The sequence below is a fragment of the Salmo salar genome, chromosome 10, assembly GCF_965601325.2.
Source record: "Salmo salar chromosome 10, fSalSal1, whole genome shotgun sequence".
In the NCBI taxonomy this organism is placed as follows: domain Eukaryota; kingdom Metazoa; phylum Chordata; class Actinopteri; order Salmoniformes; family Salmonidae; genus Salmo; species Salmo salar.
This window is the reverse complement of record NC_138300.1, coordinates 122,984,624-123,005,317: the sequence shown is the minus strand read 5'-3', so window position 1 is coordinate 123,005,317 and position 20,694 is coordinate 122,984,624. Positions and strand designations below refer to the sequence as shown.

Sequence of the window (20,694 nt, the reverse complement as noted above, 5' to 3'; positions counted from 1 at the left end):
AAGGCCAAAAAGATCATCAAGGACAACAAACCACCCGAGCCACTGCCTGTTCACCCCGCTATCATCCAGAAGGCGAGGTCAGTACAGGTGCATCAAAGCTGGGACAGAGAGACTGAAAAACAGCTTCTATCTCAAGGCCATCAGACTGTTAATTAGCCATCACTAGCACATTAGAGGCTGCTGCCCTATATACATGAACTTGAAATCACTGGCCACTTTAATAAAAATGGAACACTAGTCACTTTAATAATGTTTACATATCTTGCATTACTCATCTCATATGTATATACTGTATTCTATACTATATCTTAGTCTATGCCGCTCTGACATTGCCCATCCAAATATTTATATATTCTTAATTCCATTCCTTTAGATTGTGTGTATTGTTAGAGATTACTGGACTGTTGGAGCTAGAAACACAAGCATTTCGCTACACCCGCAATAACATCTGCTAAACATGTGTATGTGACAAATAAAAAAAGATATTTGCAAGGTAGAATTAAAATGGCTTTAGTTCATTCTTACATGTCCTGTGTTTGAGCTGCTTTTGAAAGTAAAAGTCTAACTGAAAACATTTTTGTTGGCATTGTTGAATTCAATTTTTATAACGGCAAGCTAGTACTGACGGTTTGGTTAGCTGAGCTAGCAAGTCGGTTTGGTTACCACGGCAACTACTGTCGCTATCTAGTAAACTCGCTAGCTACTTCGGTGGCTGTTGAACACATTTCTACCTGCAAATTAAACACATTTCTAGCGGCAAAATGTGTTAAATTATAGCCATGGTATAAAAGGGATAATTAACTCAGGGCTCTATGGGTTCTCTGGAAAATACTGCAAGTCCGTGGAAGGTTCGTTTTTCCACTCCACTAACACACCTTCCACGTCGTTCATCATTCATTATTAGAGCCCTTAAGTTAATTATCCCTTTTATACTTCCCACTGTCCTGTCATACAAAAACTAAACCACATCCTTGTTAAATACATAAATTGGTCTCACCAGGCATTCTTCATCCAGCAGGTCCAGGATGCCCATTTTAGCTTCAATCAGGTCAATGACCGGCTGGTTGTCATAGAAGTCTATCAGAGTCCAGGGAATATCTTCCTTCATGTATTCCTCCTGTTCCAGCTTAAACACATGCTGATATAGGAAACAGCAGAAAATATCTTAGTTGTTACGACCTTTCAGTGAATAAAAAAAAAAAAAGATTATTGCTTTCACCACAATTGCGAATAAGAGACATTGCAGACTACGTAATCCCAGAACCAAATATCACATCTCTAGTGGTCGTAGCTAGTGGAGTCTGTGTCACGAGAGAATACATACCAAGTTGAATTGTTGTTGCAGTTTCTCGTTGGCGTAGTTGATGCAAAACTGTTCGAAACTGTTGACGTCAAATGTTTCAAAGCTGAAAAAAAAGAGGTGCCAAAATGGAGTGAAAACAACATATGATGATGATGATGATGTATACACTATGCAGTACAACTATCCTACGGTTAATATACAATATACTATGCAGTACAACTATCCTACAGTTAATATACAATTCAACTATCCTACAGTTAATATACAGTACAACTATCCTACAGTTAATATACAGTACAACTCAACTACAGTTAATATACAGTACAACTATCCTACAGTACACTATGCAGTACAACTATCCTACAGTTAATATACAGTACAACTATCCTACAGTTAATATACAGTACACTATGCAGTACAACTATCCTACAGTTAATATACAGTACACTATACAGTACAACTATCCTACAGTTAATGTACTGTACATTAACTGTAGGATAGTTGTACTGTATATTAACTGTAGGATAGTTGTACTGTACATTAACTGTTGGATAGTTGTACTGTACATTAACTGTTGGATAGTTGTACTGTATAGTGAACTGTATATTAACTGTAGGATAGTTATACTGCATAGTTGTACTGTATATTAACTGTAGGATAGTTGTACTGCATAGTTGTACTGTATATTAACCGAGGATAGTTGTACTGTACATTAACTGTAGTTGTACTGTATAACTATCCTACGGTTAATATACAGTACAACTATGCAGTACAACTATCCTACAGTACACTATGCAATACAACTATCCTACAGTTAATATACAGTACACTATACAACTATCCTACAGTTAATATACAGTACAACTATCCTACAGTTAATATACAGTACAACTATCCTACAGTACACTATGCAGTACAACTATCCTACAGTTAATGTACAGTACAACTATACAGTACAACTATCCTACAGTTAATATACAGTACAACTATCCTACAGTACACTATGCAGTACAACTATCCTACGGTTAATATACAGTACAACTATGCAGTACAACTATCCTACAGTTAATATACAGTACACTATGCAGTACAACTATCCTACAGTACACTATGCAGTACAACTATCCTACGGTTAATATACAGTTCACTATGCAGTACAACTATCCTACAGTTAATATGCAGTACAACTATCCTACAGTTAATATACAGTACAACTATCCTACAGTTAATATACAGTACAACTATCCTACAGTTAATATACAGTACAACTATCCTACAGTTAATATACAGTACAACTATCCTACAGTTAATATACAGTACAACTATCCTACAGTTAATATACAGTACAACTATCCTACGGTTAATATACAGTTCACTATGCAGTACAACTATCCTACAGTTAATATACAGTTCACTATGCAGTACAACTATCCTACAGTTAATATACAGTACAGCTATCCTACAGTACACTATGCAGTACAACTATCCTACAGTTAATATACAGTTCACTATGCAGTACAACTATCCTACAGTTAATATACAGTTAATATGCAGTACAACTATCCTACAGTTAATACACAGTATACTATGCAGTACAACTATCCTACAGTTAATATACAGTACAGCTATCCTACGGTTAATATACAGTATACTATGCAGTACAACTATCCTACGGTTAATATACAGTACAACTATACAGTACAACTATCCTACGGTTAATATAACTGACACCAATGTATTTTTGAAGAAGGTTTTAAACGATTGTGATATTGTATGTGGCCGATTTATCTCACTTTAGTTTAATGTACTTAAAATATCGTTGTGACTAAAGAGTGTCTGCTAAAACGACTCCAATTTAATGTCATGTATTCAAATTACCCATAGATATCCAGTACTCCTATGAAGGAGTGCTGTTTCCCTGGGACCTGCAGGGCTGCGTTGATCTTATGGATGACGCAGTCAAACAGGTGGGCGTAGATCTGCTTGGCGAGGGCATCTCTGGCGTTCACCGCCCGCTTGCTGGTTACCGGCTTCACCACCGTCTCTGCCACCATGACGAACCGGCGGTGGCACAGCCAACGGGTAACACCGTCAGGACTGACCCCGAGAAGGTCACAAAAGGCTGCCATGTGGGGATCACTGGACTGGAGGGAGGGAGAGAGAGAGGGGGAGGGAGAGAGGGGAGGGAGAGAGGGGAGGGAGGGAGAGAGGGTTGGCTTTCAGTTGCTAATAAAGATAACTATTTGTAGGTGGATAGCTACGTGCATCGCTACGGTCACCCTCGACCCAGATGACACCTGGGTCTATGGTACTGACCGAGTCGTTGGCGTGTGTTACGGTGTAAAACAGTGATCATCAACCTTTTCTGAGTCAAGATCACTTTCTGAGGCAAGATCACTTTCTGAGGCAAGATCACTTTCTGAGTCAAAATGCATGCCGAGATCTACCTCTCTGATATTTTTATTAACATGACTTAAACAAAAGGTAAGCCTGTGCAACATTAACCAATTAAAAACAGTACTGTAGCAAATAGGTTTGTGCAGTAAGCTATAGACCCAATACATTATCACCACATACTGGCTTTGCTTGAATTTACCTGACAATGCATTGTTGTTCAGGACATTCTTTTCCAATTCTATTTCTAAAATGTTGAGGCTATATGATCACACCAGTAATAGATCTGTTGTTATATTACTTGTGAGGCACAGCTGAGTGAGCATACATTTAAATACTTTGCTTTTTATTTTACTGGGCTGATGGTGCCTGCATCTGATGGTCAGTCTCAGCGGAAGGAGAGAGCAGCAGACCGAGGGTCCGTCTCAGCGGAGGGAGAGAGCGGCAGACCGAGGGTCCGTCTCAGCGGAGGGAGAGAGCGGCAGACCGAGGGTCAGTCTCAGCGGAGGGAGAGAGCAGCAGACCGAGGGTCAGTCTCAGCGGAGGGAGAGAGCAGCAGACCGAGGGTCCGTCTCAGCGGAGGGAGAGAGCAGCAGACCGAGGGTCCGTCTCAGCGGAGGGAGAGAGCAGCAGACCGAGGGTCAGTCTCAGCGGAGGGAGAGAGCAGCAGACCGAGGGTCAGTCTCAGCGGAGGGAGAGAGCAGCAGACCGAGGGTCAGTCTCAGCGGAGGGAGAGAGCAGCAGACCGAGGGTCAGTCTCAGCGGAGGGAGAGAGCAGCAGACCGAGGGTCAGTCTCAGCAGAGGGAGAGAGCAGCAGACTGAGGGTCAGTCTCAACATCCCTCCACTCTCCCCATCCTCCACTGACACTGACCAACAAGGGACACAGTCTTCCAGCTGATGGCGAAACTCGAGTCGCACCACATTACTTCTGCCTCATGGACAAATTCATGTTGTTACTCCTATGAACAGAGGAAGTGAAATATTTATTGATATTAAAAAAGACCCAAGCCGCTAATAATAACAACGCCTACAGATACACTTTCCTACTCGTTCATTACTGCCGCAGGGCTTGTTGTAGCGCTGAGTGGAAATAGGAAGAACATGCATTTTATGGGTTATAAAAGTGTTGAATACAAAGTGTTGACAGTGCTGAGTAAGACCTTAAGCATGAACTCACTCATAAAAACAGCAGCTCTTTGCTGTATTCGTTGACAGTCTCTCTCTAGTCATGGTTTTAAACGTTTTGAAATGTCACAGTATCAACTTTGCCGTATCGTTCTTTATTGCCTGCTACGTTACTGCAGACTCGGTCATCTGAGCAATCTGATTGGCCAGCGGTAGGCATAGTGCACTTGATTTCCTCTCCAGGCCCACCTGGAAGGCAGAGTTCGCACCTTCAGACACATGAAATGGCAACAGTTTGCCTACCCGGTGCGCAGGGCAGCTGAATTGGCTGCACCTACCCACCAACAGCCCGAGAATAATGAAACAAATAGGAACACAAAGCTTTATCATTGGGTTTTTTACAGAAATGTTTGGGTTCGACTAGAACGCGGTCGACCGGTTGGTGTAAAGGGTTGTGAGTTGGATTTGCACTCTGTCACATAACATTGGCTTGATATGCGTTTCCCCCGTGAAAAAGGTAAGTTAGACTTACACTAATTGATGACCTGTCTGATCCAACGTTTCTGATCTCTACATTTCCCAGGTGTAGAATCCCAGCCAGCACCTTGAACACATCAGCCTGGAAGTCCTCGCTTAACCCTACAGGGAGGACAGAGGACAGTCAGGGGAATACCACTGCATCCTGCAGACATACCTACATAAGGACTTCATAACACATTCATAAGCCATACATAAGACAGGGGAATAAGACTGCATTCTGCAGGCATATCCTACATAAGGACTTCATAACCCATACATAAGACAGGGGAATAAGACTGCATTCTGCAGACATACCTACATAAGGACTTCATAACACATTCATAACCCATACATAAGACAGGGGAATAAGACTGCATTCTGCAGGCATATCCTACATAAGGACTTCATAACCCATACATAAGACAGGGGAATAAGACTGCATTCTGCAGACATACCTACATAAGGACTTCATAACACATTCATAAGCCATACATAAGACAGGGGAATAAGACTGCATCCTGCAGACATTCCTACATAAGGACTTCATAACACATACATAAGACAGGGGAACAAGACTGCATTCTGCAGACATATCCTACATAAGGACTTCATAACCCATACATAAGACAGGGGAATAAGGCTGCATTCTGCAGACATACCTACATAAGGACTTCATAACACATTCATAACCCATAGATAAGACAGGGGAATAAGACTGCATTCTGCAGACATTCCTAGGTGAACAGCGAGTTAAAGAAATCCATTGATATTTTAGTCATTTAATATCCGCTCTTATCCAGAGATACTTACAATCCGCTCATTTAACTTAGTTTAGTAAGTAAACAACCACGAGCATCATCCCTGCTAAATATTCTGCAATATTTGGTCCCCATCGACAAATGCATGGTCATCAAACAAACGTCTGATAACAGTACATGTTGATCTGAGCAGTAGGTTAACCGAAAGAGTGACGAACAGAGCGACGAACAGAGCGACGAACAGAGTGATGTTGACCTAAAGAGTGACGAACAGAGTGACGAACAGAGTGACGAACAGAGTGATGTTGACCTAAAGAGTGATGAACAGAGTGATGTTGACCTAAAGAGTGACGAACAGAGTGACGAACAGAGTGATGTTGACGAACAGAGTGACGAACAGAGTGACGAACAGAGTGACGTTGACCTAAAGAGTGACGAACAGAGTGATGAACAGAGTGATGTTGACCTAAAGAGTGACGAACAGAGTGATGAACAGAGTGATGTTGACCTAAAGAGTGACGAACAGAGTGACGAACAGAGTGATGTTGACCTAAAGAGTGACGAACAGAGTGACGAACAGAGTGATGAACAGAGTGACGAACAGAGCGACGAACAGAGCGACGAACAGAGCGACGAACAGAGCGACGAACAGAGTGATGTTGACCTAAAGAGTGACGAACAGAGCGACGAACAGAGCGACGAACAGAGCGACGAACAGAGCGACGAACAGAGCGACGAACAGAGCGATGTTGACCTAAAGAGTGACGAACAGAGCGACGAACAGAGCGATGTCTCTCACCCAACAGAGAGAAGGTCCTGCGTGTCTCCTCCATGTCCTTCCTATCGTCCACGCCCTCGATACCAGTCTCCCCTCCCATACTGGTGTACCTGAACTCATCTGCCCTCACTGGAGAGAGACAAGCACACAGACACACGTTCATTAGCATGTTATTGACCTAACCCATACATTTCAGTAGCCTACATTATTTGATCTGTTGTCAGGATGTCAGTCTAACTACTGACTCATCTGGTTGAATAACGGTGGAACACAAATAAATAAATAAATAAATAATAATTGAGATGATGACTCATGGCCTAGTCAGGGGCCCCATCTACCGTCCCCCCCAGGGGCCCCATCAACCGTCCCCCCCAGGGGCCCCATCTACCGTCCCCCCCAGGGGCCCCATCTACCGTCCCCCCCAGGGGCCCTATCTACCGTTCCTCTATCATCTACAGTTAATACAGTAGCAGAACTGCCAAGCCCCAGGGTTTAACAGGTCCCTCTTGCTAAATATATATATATATTTTTTTTTATCTCAATGGAGACAAACCTGAAGAATTACAGGTGAAATAAATTCCAGTCCTATTCCAGTCACTCACACAGTCTCAGGCTCTTGAACTCAGGCTGGTCTGCACAGGCACACATCTGGTAGAAGATGTGATAGTTTCTCTCGCTCTCTGACTGAAGAGAAAGAGACAGCGTTACTTTTTAAAGGCATGCAATGATTTAAGACCTGTTTGTGTTGGTCGTTGTCATGGCAAGGAGATGGCAAGACAACACAAAACGGATCTGGAACCAGGCTAGCAGTGGCTCACTGAACCCCTTCCAAATGGTAAACATGATTCAACTATACAGTAGCTATGCTACCTTAAACACCATGCTCTACCAACTGAGCCACAGGGAAGGCTATACAGTAGCTATGCTGCCTTATACACCATGCTCTACCAACTGAGCCACAGGGAAGGCTATACAGTAGCTATGCTACCTTAAACACCATGCTCTACCAACTGAGCCACAGGGAAGGCTATACAGTAGCTATGCTGCCTTATACACCATGCTCTACCAACTGAGCCACAGGGAAGGCTATACAGTAGCTATGCTACCTTATACACCATGCTCTACCAACTGAGCCACACGGAAGGCTATACAGTAGCTATGCTACCTTATACACCATGCTCTACCAACTGAGCCACAGGGAAGGCTATACAGTAGCTATGCTGCCTTATACACCATGCTCTACCAACTGAGCCACAGGGAAGGCTATACAGTAGCTATGCTACCTTAAACACCACATATAAAAATCAGAGAATCAAGTATATGATGTATGACCTGGGAAACCACTCTAGATTTCTCCAGGAGATATGTCCTCATGTTGGCCCCGATGATCTGATATCTCTTGTCGAAGCTGATCTCCGTGTACTTCCCAAAGCGACTGCTGTTGTCGTTCCTGGTCGTCTTGGCATTTCCTATAGCCTGACAAAATAAATAAATAAATAAATAAAAATAACATATTACAGGTTTGTCCATCATAGTTGAGGATAATCAAAACACATTGTAGATGTATCATTAAAGATGTATCAGAAGTACGGTGGCTGGTGAGGCCAATCTGTGCCTGGAACACTGTGGCACATTTGACATGATCTGTGAGATTATCATGTGTCTTTCACACTGCGGGCCTTTATCTACACAGATTATCAAACCCATAGATGGAATGGATTACATACAATTACTCATTCACATATTGTGATGCTACATGTAACATACATTCACCGCTAGGACACATGTATTTAAAAACATACCTCAGTTATTGGGTTGGATGCCAGAACTTTGTCTTCCACGTGTGTTTTGCTGCCAGACTTGCTGACCATAGCGAAGTACCTCATGGCATATCTAGCAGACACAGTCTTCCCCGCTCCAGACTCACCACTCACTATGATAGACTGGTTCTTATTGTTCCTGAGAAAGGAAATAAATTAAAATATATATCTCAACAAAGAAAAAAGAAACGTCCCTTTTTCAGGACCCTGTCTTTCAAAGATAATTCGTAAAAATCCAAATAATTTCACAGATCTTCATTGTAAAGGGTTTAACCACTGTTTCCCATGCTTGTTCAATGAACCATAAACAATTAATGAACATGCACCTGTGGAACGGTCGTTAAGACACTAAAAGCCTAAAGACGGTAGGCAATTAAGGTCACAGTTATGAAAACTTAGGACACTAAAGAGGCCTTTCTATTGACTCTGAAAAACACCAAAAGAAGATGCCCAGGGTCTCTGCTCATCAGCGTGAACGTGCCTTAGGCATGCTGCAAGGAGGCATGAGGACTGCAGATGTGGCCAGGGCAATAAATTGCAATGTCCGTACTGTGAGATGCCTAAGACAGCGCTACAGGGAGACAGGACGGACAGCTGATCGTCCTCGCAGTGGCAGACCACGTGTAACAACACCTGCACAGGATCGGTACATCCGAACATCACACCTGCGGGACAGGTACAGGATGGCAACAACAACTGCCCGAGTTACACCAGGAACGTACAATCCCTCCATCAGTACTCAGACTGTCCGCAATAGGCTGAGAGAGGCTGGACTGAGGGCTTGTAGGCCTGTTGTAAGGCAGGTCCTCACCGGCAACAATGTCGCCTATGGACAAACCCACCGTCGCTGGACCAGACAGGACTGGAAAAAAAATGCTCTTCACTGACGAGTCGCGGTTTTGTCTCACCAGGGGTGATGGTCGGATTTGTGTTTATCGTCGAAGGAATGAGCGTTACACCGAGGCCTGTACTCTGGAGTGGGATCGATTTGGAGGTGGAGGGTCCGTCATGGTCTGGGGCGGTGTGTCACAGCATCATCGGACTGAGCTGGCTGTCATTGCAGGTAATCTCAAAACTGTGCGTTACAGGGAAGACATCCTCCTCCCTCATGTGGTACCCTTCCTGCAGGCTAATCCTAACATGACCCTCCAGCATGACAATGCCACCAGCCATACTGCTCGTTCTGTACGTGATTTCCTGCAAGACAGGAATGTCAGTGTTCTGCCATGGCCAGCGAAGAGCCCGGATCTCAATTCAGTTGATCATGTCTGGGACCTGTTGGATCGGAGGGTGAGGGCTAGGGCCATTCCCCCCCAGAAATGTCCGGGAACTTGCAGATGCCTTGGTAGAAGAGTGGGGTAACATCTCACAGCAAGAACTGGCAAATCTGGTGCAGTCCATGAGGAGATGCACTGCAGTACTCAATGCAGCTGGTGGCCACACCAGATACAGACTGTTACTTTTGATTTTGACCCCCCCCTTTGTTCAGGGACACATTATTCAATTTCTGTTAGTCACATGTCTGTGGAACTTGTTCAGTTTATGTCTCAGTTGTTGAATCTTGTTATGTTCATACAAATATTTACACATGTTAAGTTTGCTGAAAATAAAGGACGTTTCTTTTTACGCTGAGTTTTTATATCCGGGTATGAATACTAAATATTTCACAGTTATTCTCATTTTAAGGAGAAGTTCTATTGACAGATAGGCCCAAAGGGTTAAAAATGTATGACGGAAAGATAGATTAAAGGCTATAGAATAGGAAGTTAGTGGGGGGGACTCAGGGATTGAACCGCTGTCTACAGGAGCATAGTGTGATCCGGGGGACTGGCATCACTACCACAAAACCAGCCCCCCTCCCGGGGACAGTCTGTCTCATTTTTACCTGGCCATCTGTTTATAAGCCTCCTCTGCCACAGCGAAGATGTGAGGGTCCATATCTCCCATGTTCTGTCCACTGTAGGCATGAATGACTGCATCTCCATAGATGTGAAGCTGCTTGTATGGGTTGACAGCCACCAGGATGATTCCTGAAAGGGAGTGAAGGAAATCATCAGGGCATACAGTACAGTCAGAGTTATCCAACACGTTTTCACACGCTTCTAATATAGAATGTAAAAATTTTTATTTTTTTTTAAATGTATTGCCCTGTGAATATAATTTCTCTCATCTCCTACATTTTATACAAACATAAAGCAACAACTCGTCACCCAGACATGAACTTTCACCTTCCATCTCTACATCCAGTAAAATCTAGCCGATAAACTAACAGTAAAACAAAACACATCCCATTAGACAGTTGGGGAAGTATTTCCTTTAGTACCGCAGTACGTGTAAATGGACTTGGGAGTGTGTCTTTACCGCAGTACGTGTAAATGGACTTGGGAGTGTGTCTTTACCGCAGTACGTGTAAATGGACTTGGGAGTGTGTCTTTACCGCAGTACGTGTAAATGGACTTGTGAGTGTGAGTGTCTCTTTACCGCAGTACGTGTAGATGATCTTGTAAGTGTGAGTGTCTCTTTACCGCAGTACGTGTAGATGATCTTGTGAGTGTGAGTGTCTCTTTACCGCAGTACGTGTAGATGATCTTGGACTCCACGAAGCGCACTTTGAGATTGTGTAGAACTGCTGGTTCGTGGAGGTAGCTGAGAGCCGTCAGGTCATTCTCCCCCACCAGGATATCAGGGTTGCGGAGGTGAGGGAGCTGAGGACTGGATGTGTCCAGGGAGTACAGCATCTCCTACAGGGGGAATAACAGTGTGAAGTTGGTGATTTAAAGCCTCTATGACCAGTTTCCAGGACACAGAGTACAGTAAACCTAGTCCTGGTCTACAAAGTATACTCAATACAGAATCTCAGCATTAAAAGTATGCTGTATGTTTTACACGTCCTAGTCTTGTCCCACACGTCCTAGTCTTGTCCCACACGTCCTAGTCTTGTCCCACACGTCCTAGTCTTGTCCCACACGTCCTAGTCTTGTCCCACACGTCCTAGTCTTGTCCCACACGTCCTAGTCTTGCCATTGACAAATAAATGAGTGAAAGTAATGAGCTAGAGATAAATGAAAGTGTCTCCCAATAAATACACTATTTTACATTTCAGTCATTTAGCAGATGCCAGAGCAACTTACAGGAGCAATTAGGGTTTAGTGCCTTACTCAAAAAGGCACGTTGACAGATTCTTCACCTAGTCATCTCAGAGATTCGAACCAGAAACCATTTGGTTACTAACACAACACTCTGAAACCACTAGGCTACCTGCTGCAAATGTACACTGTCGTTCAAATGTACGCTGTTATTCAAACTGAAATTGCCCGTACAGTACAGAGTATTGTGGTCTATAGTTATAAACAGGCCTCTCCAACAGGGCAGTACAGTGCAGAGTATTGTGGTCTATAGTTATAAACAGGCCTCTCCAACAGGTCAGTACAGTGCAGAGTATTGTGGTCTATAGTTATAAACAGGCCTCTCCAACAGGGCAGTACAGTACAGAGTATTGTGGTCTATAGTTATAAACAGGCCTCTCCAACAGGTCAGTACAGTGCAGAGTATTGTGGTCTATAGTTATAAACACTGAAAGTACATGCAATTTTCACGTGTTCCATCGCAAACTATTCATAAACAAATCTCACAAGTATCAGTCACCAGCAAACTCCCAGCTACTATTACCTCCAGCCCTGGTTAGCCACTAACACCTTCAAAAAGATACACCTAACACAATATCGGCCAGTTCATTTCCAGCAATATTGCCCATCTTGTGGGTTGACAACTACTTTTCACAAAATCTTCTCAATTAAAATGTTACGTAGGTTTACCTAGCGGAAGTATATAAATTGTTATTTATTATTTGCAAACTCTGCCATGAAATGAGCCTCAGCAGTACAGAAACCATCGCTAGACCGCCACATTATCCCTGGAATAAACTACACGATTTCACTAGGCGTTTGCCACGTTTTTGCCATGCCTGAAGAATTTTCATGATCAGGGTGAAATCCTATGAATTTTGGGCTAAGATCAGTACGTCGGGACTCGCGTAGTTTGAGCGGGTCAAAGGACGCACTGATGAAGAATGTTCGGTTCTCCAGCCTCCCTGTCGGAAGTCCTGATAACTTTCTAACTTTAGCGGTGCGCCTGGTAGTATGATCTACGACGCGATTGGACAAGGATCCAATAGCCAATGAGCACTCCACATGTGAGACCCCAAAAACATCACGGAGAACAGGAAGCAACAACACGCAGGTTGGCCCTAGTTACCACAGCCACAAAGTCAACATGGGCCAGATCATACAAACTCATCACATTTCGTTTTTTGGTCTTAATTTAAAAAGGTTAGGCTTAAGGATAGCAGTGTGGTTAAGGTTAGGTTTATAATCAGATATTAAGAAGATCATTAGTAGAAATAGGTGGGGTTTAGCTAGCCATAATAATGACAGATTGGTGGAGCTGTGAAGAAAATGCGGCATCTTTTTCTAAATTAAAAGTTTTTACGGTCAATTCCCTAAACAATATAAGTCCACGTCTGCGAGTCCATATTCTGCGCCACCGTCTCTTTTTTAAACGCTTCTGCGCATACTTATAAATCATCTCACCGACACAAACATGTTTGCTTGTCGGCATTTTTCCCCCCGGTGACAACCGACAAACCGGCAGGGCAGGATTAACTAGGGAACGTGACGTCCCGGGGTTGTGGATGGACGGAATTAAAATATTTGGTACAAGGAAATCTGGAAATTTGAGCACATCCGAGTTGTTAATATGTTTGAAGAGTTGTGTTTGCTCAGTATTAGATGACACACGCTTCACTCTAGATGCGCAATTAAAGGGGAACTACACACACAAAATCCAAATGTGTTACTTTTCTTCCAGACCAAAAAAATTAATAAAAAAGGTCTTCAGTTGTAATTTATGCATTGACACTCAGAACATCCAATTTTGTTGTTTTTCTTTGAACAATTTTAATTTTGAGAGTTAAAAACAAATCTGGAGACATTTACAACTGAGAAAACAATTTTTGGGGGGGGGAAAAAAAATCATAGATTTTAGAGTTGTTTACTTAAGCAATAAGCCCGGAGGAGATGTGGTATATAGCCAATATACCACGGCTAAGGGCTGTTCTTATGCACGATGCAACACGGAGTGCCTGGATATAGCCATTAGCCGTGGTATATTAGCCATATATCACAAACCCCCGAGGTGCCTTATTGCTATTAAACTGGTTACCAACGTAATTAGAGCCGTAAAACTAAATGTTTTGTCATCCCTGTGGTATACGATCTGATATACCATGGCTTTCAGCCAATCAGAAAATCAGGGATCAAACCACCCAGTTTATAATAATCATTATTTTACCAGGTATATTGACAGAAAACACATCTCTTGTACACCAATAACTTATAGTTTTTTTTAAAAGTATCTCATGCTAGAAAAGGTTGGAGACCAGTGGTTCATAGTCTATGTGTTCAGTACTTACAGTGCTCTGTATGGTCTATAGTCTATGTGTTCAGTACTTACAGTGCACTGTATGGTCTATAGTCTGTGTTCAGTACTTACAGTGCTCTGTATGGTCTATAGTCTGTGTGTTCAGTACTTACAGTGCTCTGTATGGTCTATAGTCTGTGTGTTCAGTACTTACAGTGCTCTGTATGGGTCTATAGTCTGTGTGTTCAGTACTTACAGTGCTCTGTATGGTCTATAGTCTGTGTGTTCAGTACTTACAGTGCACTGTAATGGTCTATAGTCTATGTGTTCAGTACTTACAGTGCACTGTAATGGTCTATAGTCTGTGTGTTCAGTACTTACAGTGCTCTGTATGGTCTATAGTCTGTGTGTTCAGTACTTACAGTGCACTGTAATGGTCTATAGTCTATGTGTTCAGTACTTACAGTGCACTGTATGGTCTATAGTCTGTGTGTTCAGTACTTACAGTGCTCTGTATGGTCTATAGTCTGTGTGTTCAGTACTTACAGTGCACTGTATGGTCTATAGTCTATGTGTTCAGTACTTACAGTGCACTGTAATGGTCTATAGTCTATGTGTTCAGTACTTACAGTGCTCTGTATGGTCTATAGTCTGTGTGTTCAGTACTTACAGTGCTCTGTATGGTCTATAGTCTGTGTTCAGGACTTACAGTGCTCTGTATGGGTCTATAGTCTATGTGTTCAGTACTTACAGTGCTCTGTATGGGTCTATAGTCTGTGTGTTCAGTACTTACAGTGCTCTGTATGGGTCTATAGTCTGTGTGTTCAGTACTTACAGTGCTCTGTATGGGTCTATAGTCTGTGTGTTCAGTACTTACAGTGCTCTGTATGGGTCTATAGTCTGTGTGTTCAGTACTTACAGTGCTCTGTATGGGTCTATAGTCTGTGTGTTCAGTACTTACAGTGCTCTGTATGGGTCTATAGTCTGTGTGTTCAGTACTTACAGTGCTCTGTATGGGTCTATAGTCTGTGTGTTCAGTACTTACAGTGCTCTGTATGGGTCTATAGTCTGTGTGTTCAGTACTTACAGTGCTCTGTATGGGTCTATAGTCTGTGTGTTCAGTACTTACAGTGCCATCCTCAAGCTGCAGTTGCAAAGTCTCATCTCCGGGTTTGAAGTCTCTCAGGATCTCTGCTGACTTCCAGACATGCTCTTCATCAGGTATCCACACTCTGTTGTACTGAATGAACACGCCAATTAATTATAGCCTACTTTCTAAAGATGAATGGAGATGAGTGAATGCCACTATTTTCTTTTGGTAAAATCAAAATTACAGTACAACAAAAAAAACAAATTGTACAGATACGTTAGTTTATTATTGTAGTCTACGTAATTAGTTGTAACACAGCAATTTGATAATGGACTACAAGGAAAGTTGGAAACTCATTTGTATAATAATTTCCCAAACTGTATTCAAGTGGACAACGTGCACCATATGTTAAGTCATAAAACAAAATTTGTCAACGTTGTTCAACAGGTGTTAAAAACAAAGCGATTGAGATTCCGTATTAAGATTGAATGAGTTAAAAAAAACATGTATCACTTTCTTTTTTCATTCGTTTCTCACCTTCGTATAAAGTTCCGACAAAGCCATGGTAGTTAAGTTTTAACAATCCGTGAGTTTAACCAACAATATCCATTCCTGTCAGTGGCGTGAAAAGTCGCCAACTTCCCCAGGCGTTTTGTCTTACCTGAGCAGTGGACTTTGTCTTCGTCGATCCGCCCATCAGTCTGGTGACAGCAGCTTGACATTAGGGGTGTGTTCATTCTAACAAAGACAACAATAGAAACAGGATACAAACCTCAGCGGGGTTAGTTTTTTAGTTGTGAGGGTGATTCTACGGTATGCGACTTGCGTTTACTCAAGGAATGTTATGGGATACAGTAGTAAACGTGGCCTATGGATTTCTCTCAGCCTTTTCCCAGCAGTTGGGTGATAGTAATCCATGTAGCATTATACGGAAGCTGCACATATTTTTCATGTAAATAAATTCATTTCTCAGTTCATACTATGATCACCTATTCAAAACACACTCCGATTATTTTTTTTTTTTTTAAATAAACAAATAATTGTATTTCAAATACCTCTCACCATCTTTTATTTACTGCTGACCCACAATATAAAACCTTTAGGTGCACAATAACAAATATTCAACACTGACATCCTGGTCCCAACAAAGCTAACAAAACCACCATCTCATGGAATTATTCACAAGACATTTTTTATTACAACTACTGAAAAACATTTAAGGAGATAGTCAGGTTTTATACATTTACAAAACTAGATGGTGATTTCATCTCTATGGGAACCAATGGGCACACAGAGACGGTGTGAGTCAACAACAAGACTCTTTGGTTGCTGTGTCCAGCACACAGTGTACAATAGGAGTGGTGCCCATGATATTCATATTTACTGTGATATATGAGAAGGCAATAAGCATTACATTACAAAAGGTAGTAAGCACTAGCCACTACATTACATAGGTCACCATCAGCCAACTAACTTTGGCTCCAAAACCCTCATGGAAATACATTTACTTTGGTTAATAAAAAGCAGTAGTAGTCCTGCCCACCTTTCATCCCAGCTCTTAGTGCCCGTTGCCCTCACCCACCTACACCGAACACAAATATAAACGCATTATGTAAAATGTTGGTCCCATGTTTCATGAGCTGAAATAAAAGATCCCAGAAATGTTTCCATACGCACAAAAAGCTTTTTTCGCTCCAATTTTGTGCACAAATGTATTTACATTCCTATTAGTGAGCATTTCTCCTTTGCCAATATAATCCATCCACCTGACAGGTGTGGCATATTAAGAAGCTGATTAAACAGCATGATCATTACACAGGTGCACCTTGTGCTAGGGACAATAAAAGGCCAGTAAAATGTGCAGTTTTGTCACACAACACAATGCAACAGATGTCTCATGTTGAGAGAGTGTGCAATTGGCATGCTGACTGCAGGAATGTCCACCAGAGCTGTTGTCAGAGAATTTAATGTTAATTTCTCTAGCATAAGCTGCCTCCGTCTTTTTAGAGAATTTGGCAGTACATCCAACTGGCCTCACAACTGTAGACAGCGTGTACGGCGTCGTGTGGGTGAGCAGTTTGCTGATGTCAACGTTGTGAACAGAGGGCCCCATGGTGGAGGTGGGGTTAAGGTATGGGCCCCATGGTGGAGGTGGGGTTATGGTACGGGCCCCATGGTGGCGGTGGGGTTATGGTATGGGCCCCATGGTGGAGGTGGGATTATGGTACGGGCCCCATGGTGGAGGTGGGGTTAAGGTATGGGCCCCATGGTGGAGGTGGGGTTATGGTACGGGCCCCATGGTGGCGGTGGGGTTATGGTATGGGCCCCATGGTGGAGGTGGGGTTATGGTACGGGCCCCATGGTGGAGGTGGGGTTATGGTATGGGCCCCATGGTGGAGGTGGGGTTATGGTACGGGCCCCATGGTGGCGGTGGGGTTATGGTATGGGCCCCATGGTGGCGGTGGGGTTATGGTATGGGCCCCATGGTGGAGGTGGGGTTATGGTACGGGCCCCATGGTGGAGGTGGGGTTATGGTATGGGCCCCATGGTGGCGGTGGGGTTATGGTATGGGCCCCATGGTGGCGGTGGGGTTATGGTACGGGCCCCATGGTGGAGGTGGGGTTATGGTACGGGCCCCATGGTGGTGGGGTTATGGTATGGGCCCCATGGTGGCGGTGGGGTTATGGTATGGGCCCCATGGTGGAGGTGGGGTTATGGTATGGGCCCCATTGTGGCGGTGGGGTTATGGTACGGGCCCCATGGTGGAGGTGGGGTTATGGTACGGGCAGGCATAAGCGACAGACAACGAACACAATTGCATTTTATCGATTTGACAATTTGAATACCGTGACGAGATCCTGAGGTCCATTGTCATGTCATTCATCCTCCGCCATCACCTCGTGTTTCAACATGATAATGCACTGTCCCATGTCGCAAGGATCTGGACACAATTCCTCGAAGCTGAAAATGTCCCAGTTCTTCCATGGCCTGCAAACTCACCAGACATGTCACCCATTGAGCATGTTTGGGATGCTCTGGATCGACTTGTACGACAGCGTGTTCCAGTTCCAGCCAATATCCAGCCATTGAAGAGGAGTGGGAAAACATTCCACAGGCCACAATCAACAGCCTGATCAACTCTATGTGAAGGAGATGTGTAGCGCTGCATGAGGCAAATGGTGGTCACACCAGATACTGACTGGTTTTCTGATCCACACCCCTACTTTTGTTTTTTTAAGGTATCTGTGACCAACAGATGAATATCTGTATTACCAGTCATGTGAAATCCATAGATTAGGGCCTAATGAATTTATTTAAATTGACTGATTTCTTTATGCGAACTGTAACTCAGTAAAATCTTTGAAATTGTTGCATGTTGCGTTTATATTTTTGTTCAGTATAGTTGCGTCAAACAATGTATTATTTCTTAATGTGTAAAATATAAAAGATAGTGCCATTTCCCTGTGCATACATTAACAAGTAAACAGTAGCAGGATTCTTTTCAGCAGCGGTGTTGCGGTTTTACAGGCCCTCTTCTTGGCTGCAGAGACATTTTTTTCTGTTTTAAAAAGACATTTCCTGCAATTCTACACATTTTGCCATGGGGCAGAGAGAATTCTGAGTTAAAAAAAAAAAACGAATTTGCTGCAATTATAAACATTTTGCCATGGCTTATGCCTTGTTCTTATGCCATCTGAGTGACTCAAACATTTATAACAAAATCAATGGGGGCCCCATGACATGATATTTTGGGGAATTTTAGATTCTCTCTGACTGTCTAGTTCTCATCTTGGTAATTGTTAGTCCTCGAAGATGATCGTATTTAAAAAAAAATATATATCACGTCATTATCTTTTCTACATACTTTATATATCTGGTTTAAGTTTACGCTGAAAACGTTTTACCATCCTGAAAATTATTCCATGATTTGACAGCGGCATACATACAGGGGAAACACAGAGTATACTGTAACTATTGCTAAAAGACTCATTATTTATTATAATATCATTTGTATACATTTATCTCTTGCCAAATACATCATATTATTACAAAGTGTCTCCAGTGTTCCTTGTTTCTATTATAAGTGGTCAGGAAAACATTATAAAAACTGACTGACTTTTTTCAAGGCATTTTGTAAAACATGAATGGTCAGGCAACTTTGGTGAAAAATATAGTTCCCTCAGGCCCATTGGGGAGAATTCCTGGGCGCCGTTCGAATTTCTTCCTCCCTTCCTTGAAGTAATCGAACCTGTCCAACTATGTGTAAATCAGAGATTACTTCAAGGAAGGGAGGATGGAAGGATACACTTTTAAAGCCAGGGTCAAGGGTCAAAAGGTCAGGGGTTAGACCCGTGTGAGGAATCCTAGATTCAGACTGCTAGGGATCTGAATGGTCTCCAGAGCCAGGTCGGAGTGGGTGAAGGGAAATGTCACGGAAAATATCTTCTTGGCGTCCATAAGAAGCATCGGTGACTCGACACGGCCTTTCAACAGGGCCTGAGGGTGACAGAGAGGGAGAGAGAACACAACTCAATGATATAGTTACAATATATAAAAGGAGAGAGAGACAGACAGAGAGAGAGAGAGAGAGAGAACACAACTCAATGACAGTGACAATATATAAAAGGAGAGACAGAGAGAGAGAGAGAGAGAGAGAGAGAGAGAGAGAGAGAGAACAACAACTCAATGACATAGTGACAATATATAAAAGGAGAGCGAGAGAGCAAAGTATACACAGAGACAAAAACTCCTTACCTGTATGGTTCTAATGAAGGACACGGAAACCCGTTCCTCAAATTCAATCACTGGGGTGTACAAGCTTAGCACTTTCACAATCTGACGAGAGAAAAACAGAAAACCGATCATCACGAGATGATCAATAGACGAGATCACATGGCTCAAAATGAATTTTTATTTTTTTTTAAAGGAAGAAAGATTGCCAGTTACAACTACTACTACTCTGTATACTGTAGCCTGATCTCAGATCTGTTTGTGCTGTATAGCCAACTCCAGTCTGAGTTGGAAAGCCCAGTACAAACAGATCTGGAACCAGGCTCTGTATACTCTAGTGGCACCTTAGATGACCTACCTGTACTGTGGTGAGGGCAGAGCACATGGTACAGATAGCCTGGGCATCTTCCTCAGTCTTCTTCTTCACCTGTAGTAACTGAGCAGCCTGAATCAGAGGCTCCAGCATTTCTTTAGCTCCACAGTCTGACAGCCCCCTCTCCTCCAGCCACTCCTCCAGCTGCCACACATTATACCTAGAGAGAGACACCCCACCCAGTTAGAGGACACAGGGCTAACCCTAACCCATATCTCTTTAGCTCCACAGTCTGACAGCCTCCTCTCCTCCAGCTGTCTCTTGTTGTGCCTAGAGAGAAACCAATCAATCCCAATGTACTGTATTTATAAAAAGGCCTTTTTACAGTTAATAAAAAAACCACAGTACAGAGGACAGACAGCCACTTGGTGACAAACCTGATT

At 42.9% G+C, this 20,694-nt stretch overlaps 2 protein-coding genes across 3 annotated transcripts in view; both read right to left on the bottom strand.

The window, feature by feature from the left end:
* The window catches only part of LOC106561778 (unconventional myosin-Vc), a 56,144-nt gene extending 40,265 nt beyond the window's left edge, over window positions 1-15,879 (bottom strand). For both annotated transcript variants that reach the window (XM_045688614.2, XM_082957462.1), the window contains exons 1-12: window positions 15,745-15,879; window positions 15,247-15,357; window positions 11,269-11,440; window positions 10,585-10,729; window positions 8,682-8,838; window positions 8,212-8,355; window positions 7,482-7,563; window positions 6,901-7,008; window positions 5,357-5,463; window positions 3,182-3,447; window positions 1,325-1,406; window positions 998-1,138 (exon numbers count right to left, since the gene is read on the bottom strand). In XM_045688614.2, coding sequence (XP_045544570.1) covers window positions 998-1,138; window positions 1,325-1,406; window positions 3,182-3,447; window positions 5,357-5,463; window positions 6,901-7,008; window positions 7,482-7,563; window positions 8,212-8,355; window positions 8,682-8,838; window positions 10,585-10,729; window positions 11,269-11,440; window positions 15,247-15,357; window positions 15,745-15,771 — 1,542 coding nt within the window. In that variant the 5' untranslated portion in view covers window positions 15,772-15,879. The remainder of the gene's footprint in view (window positions 1-997; window positions 1,139-1,324; window positions 1,407-3,181; window positions 3,448-5,356; window positions 5,464-6,900; window positions 7,009-7,481; window positions 7,564-8,211; window positions 8,356-8,681; window positions 8,839-10,584; window positions 10,730-11,268; window positions 11,441-15,246; window positions 15,358-15,744) is intronic.
* A 3,301-nt stretch (window positions 15,880-19,180) lies between these two features.
* Window positions 19,181-20,694, bottom strand: part of LOC106561787 (unconventional myosin-Va) — a 40,414-nt gene continuing 38,900 nt past the window's right edge. The window contains exons 38-40 of the mRNA XM_045688627.2: window positions 20,297-20,471; window positions 19,963-20,043; window positions 19,181-19,704 (exon numbers count right to left, since the gene is read on the bottom strand). Coding sequence (XP_045544583.2) covers window positions 19,552-19,704; window positions 19,963-20,043; window positions 20,297-20,471 — 409 coding nt within the window. The 3' untranslated portion in view covers window positions 19,181-19,551. The remainder of the gene's footprint in view (window positions 19,705-19,962; window positions 20,044-20,296; window positions 20,472-20,694) is intronic.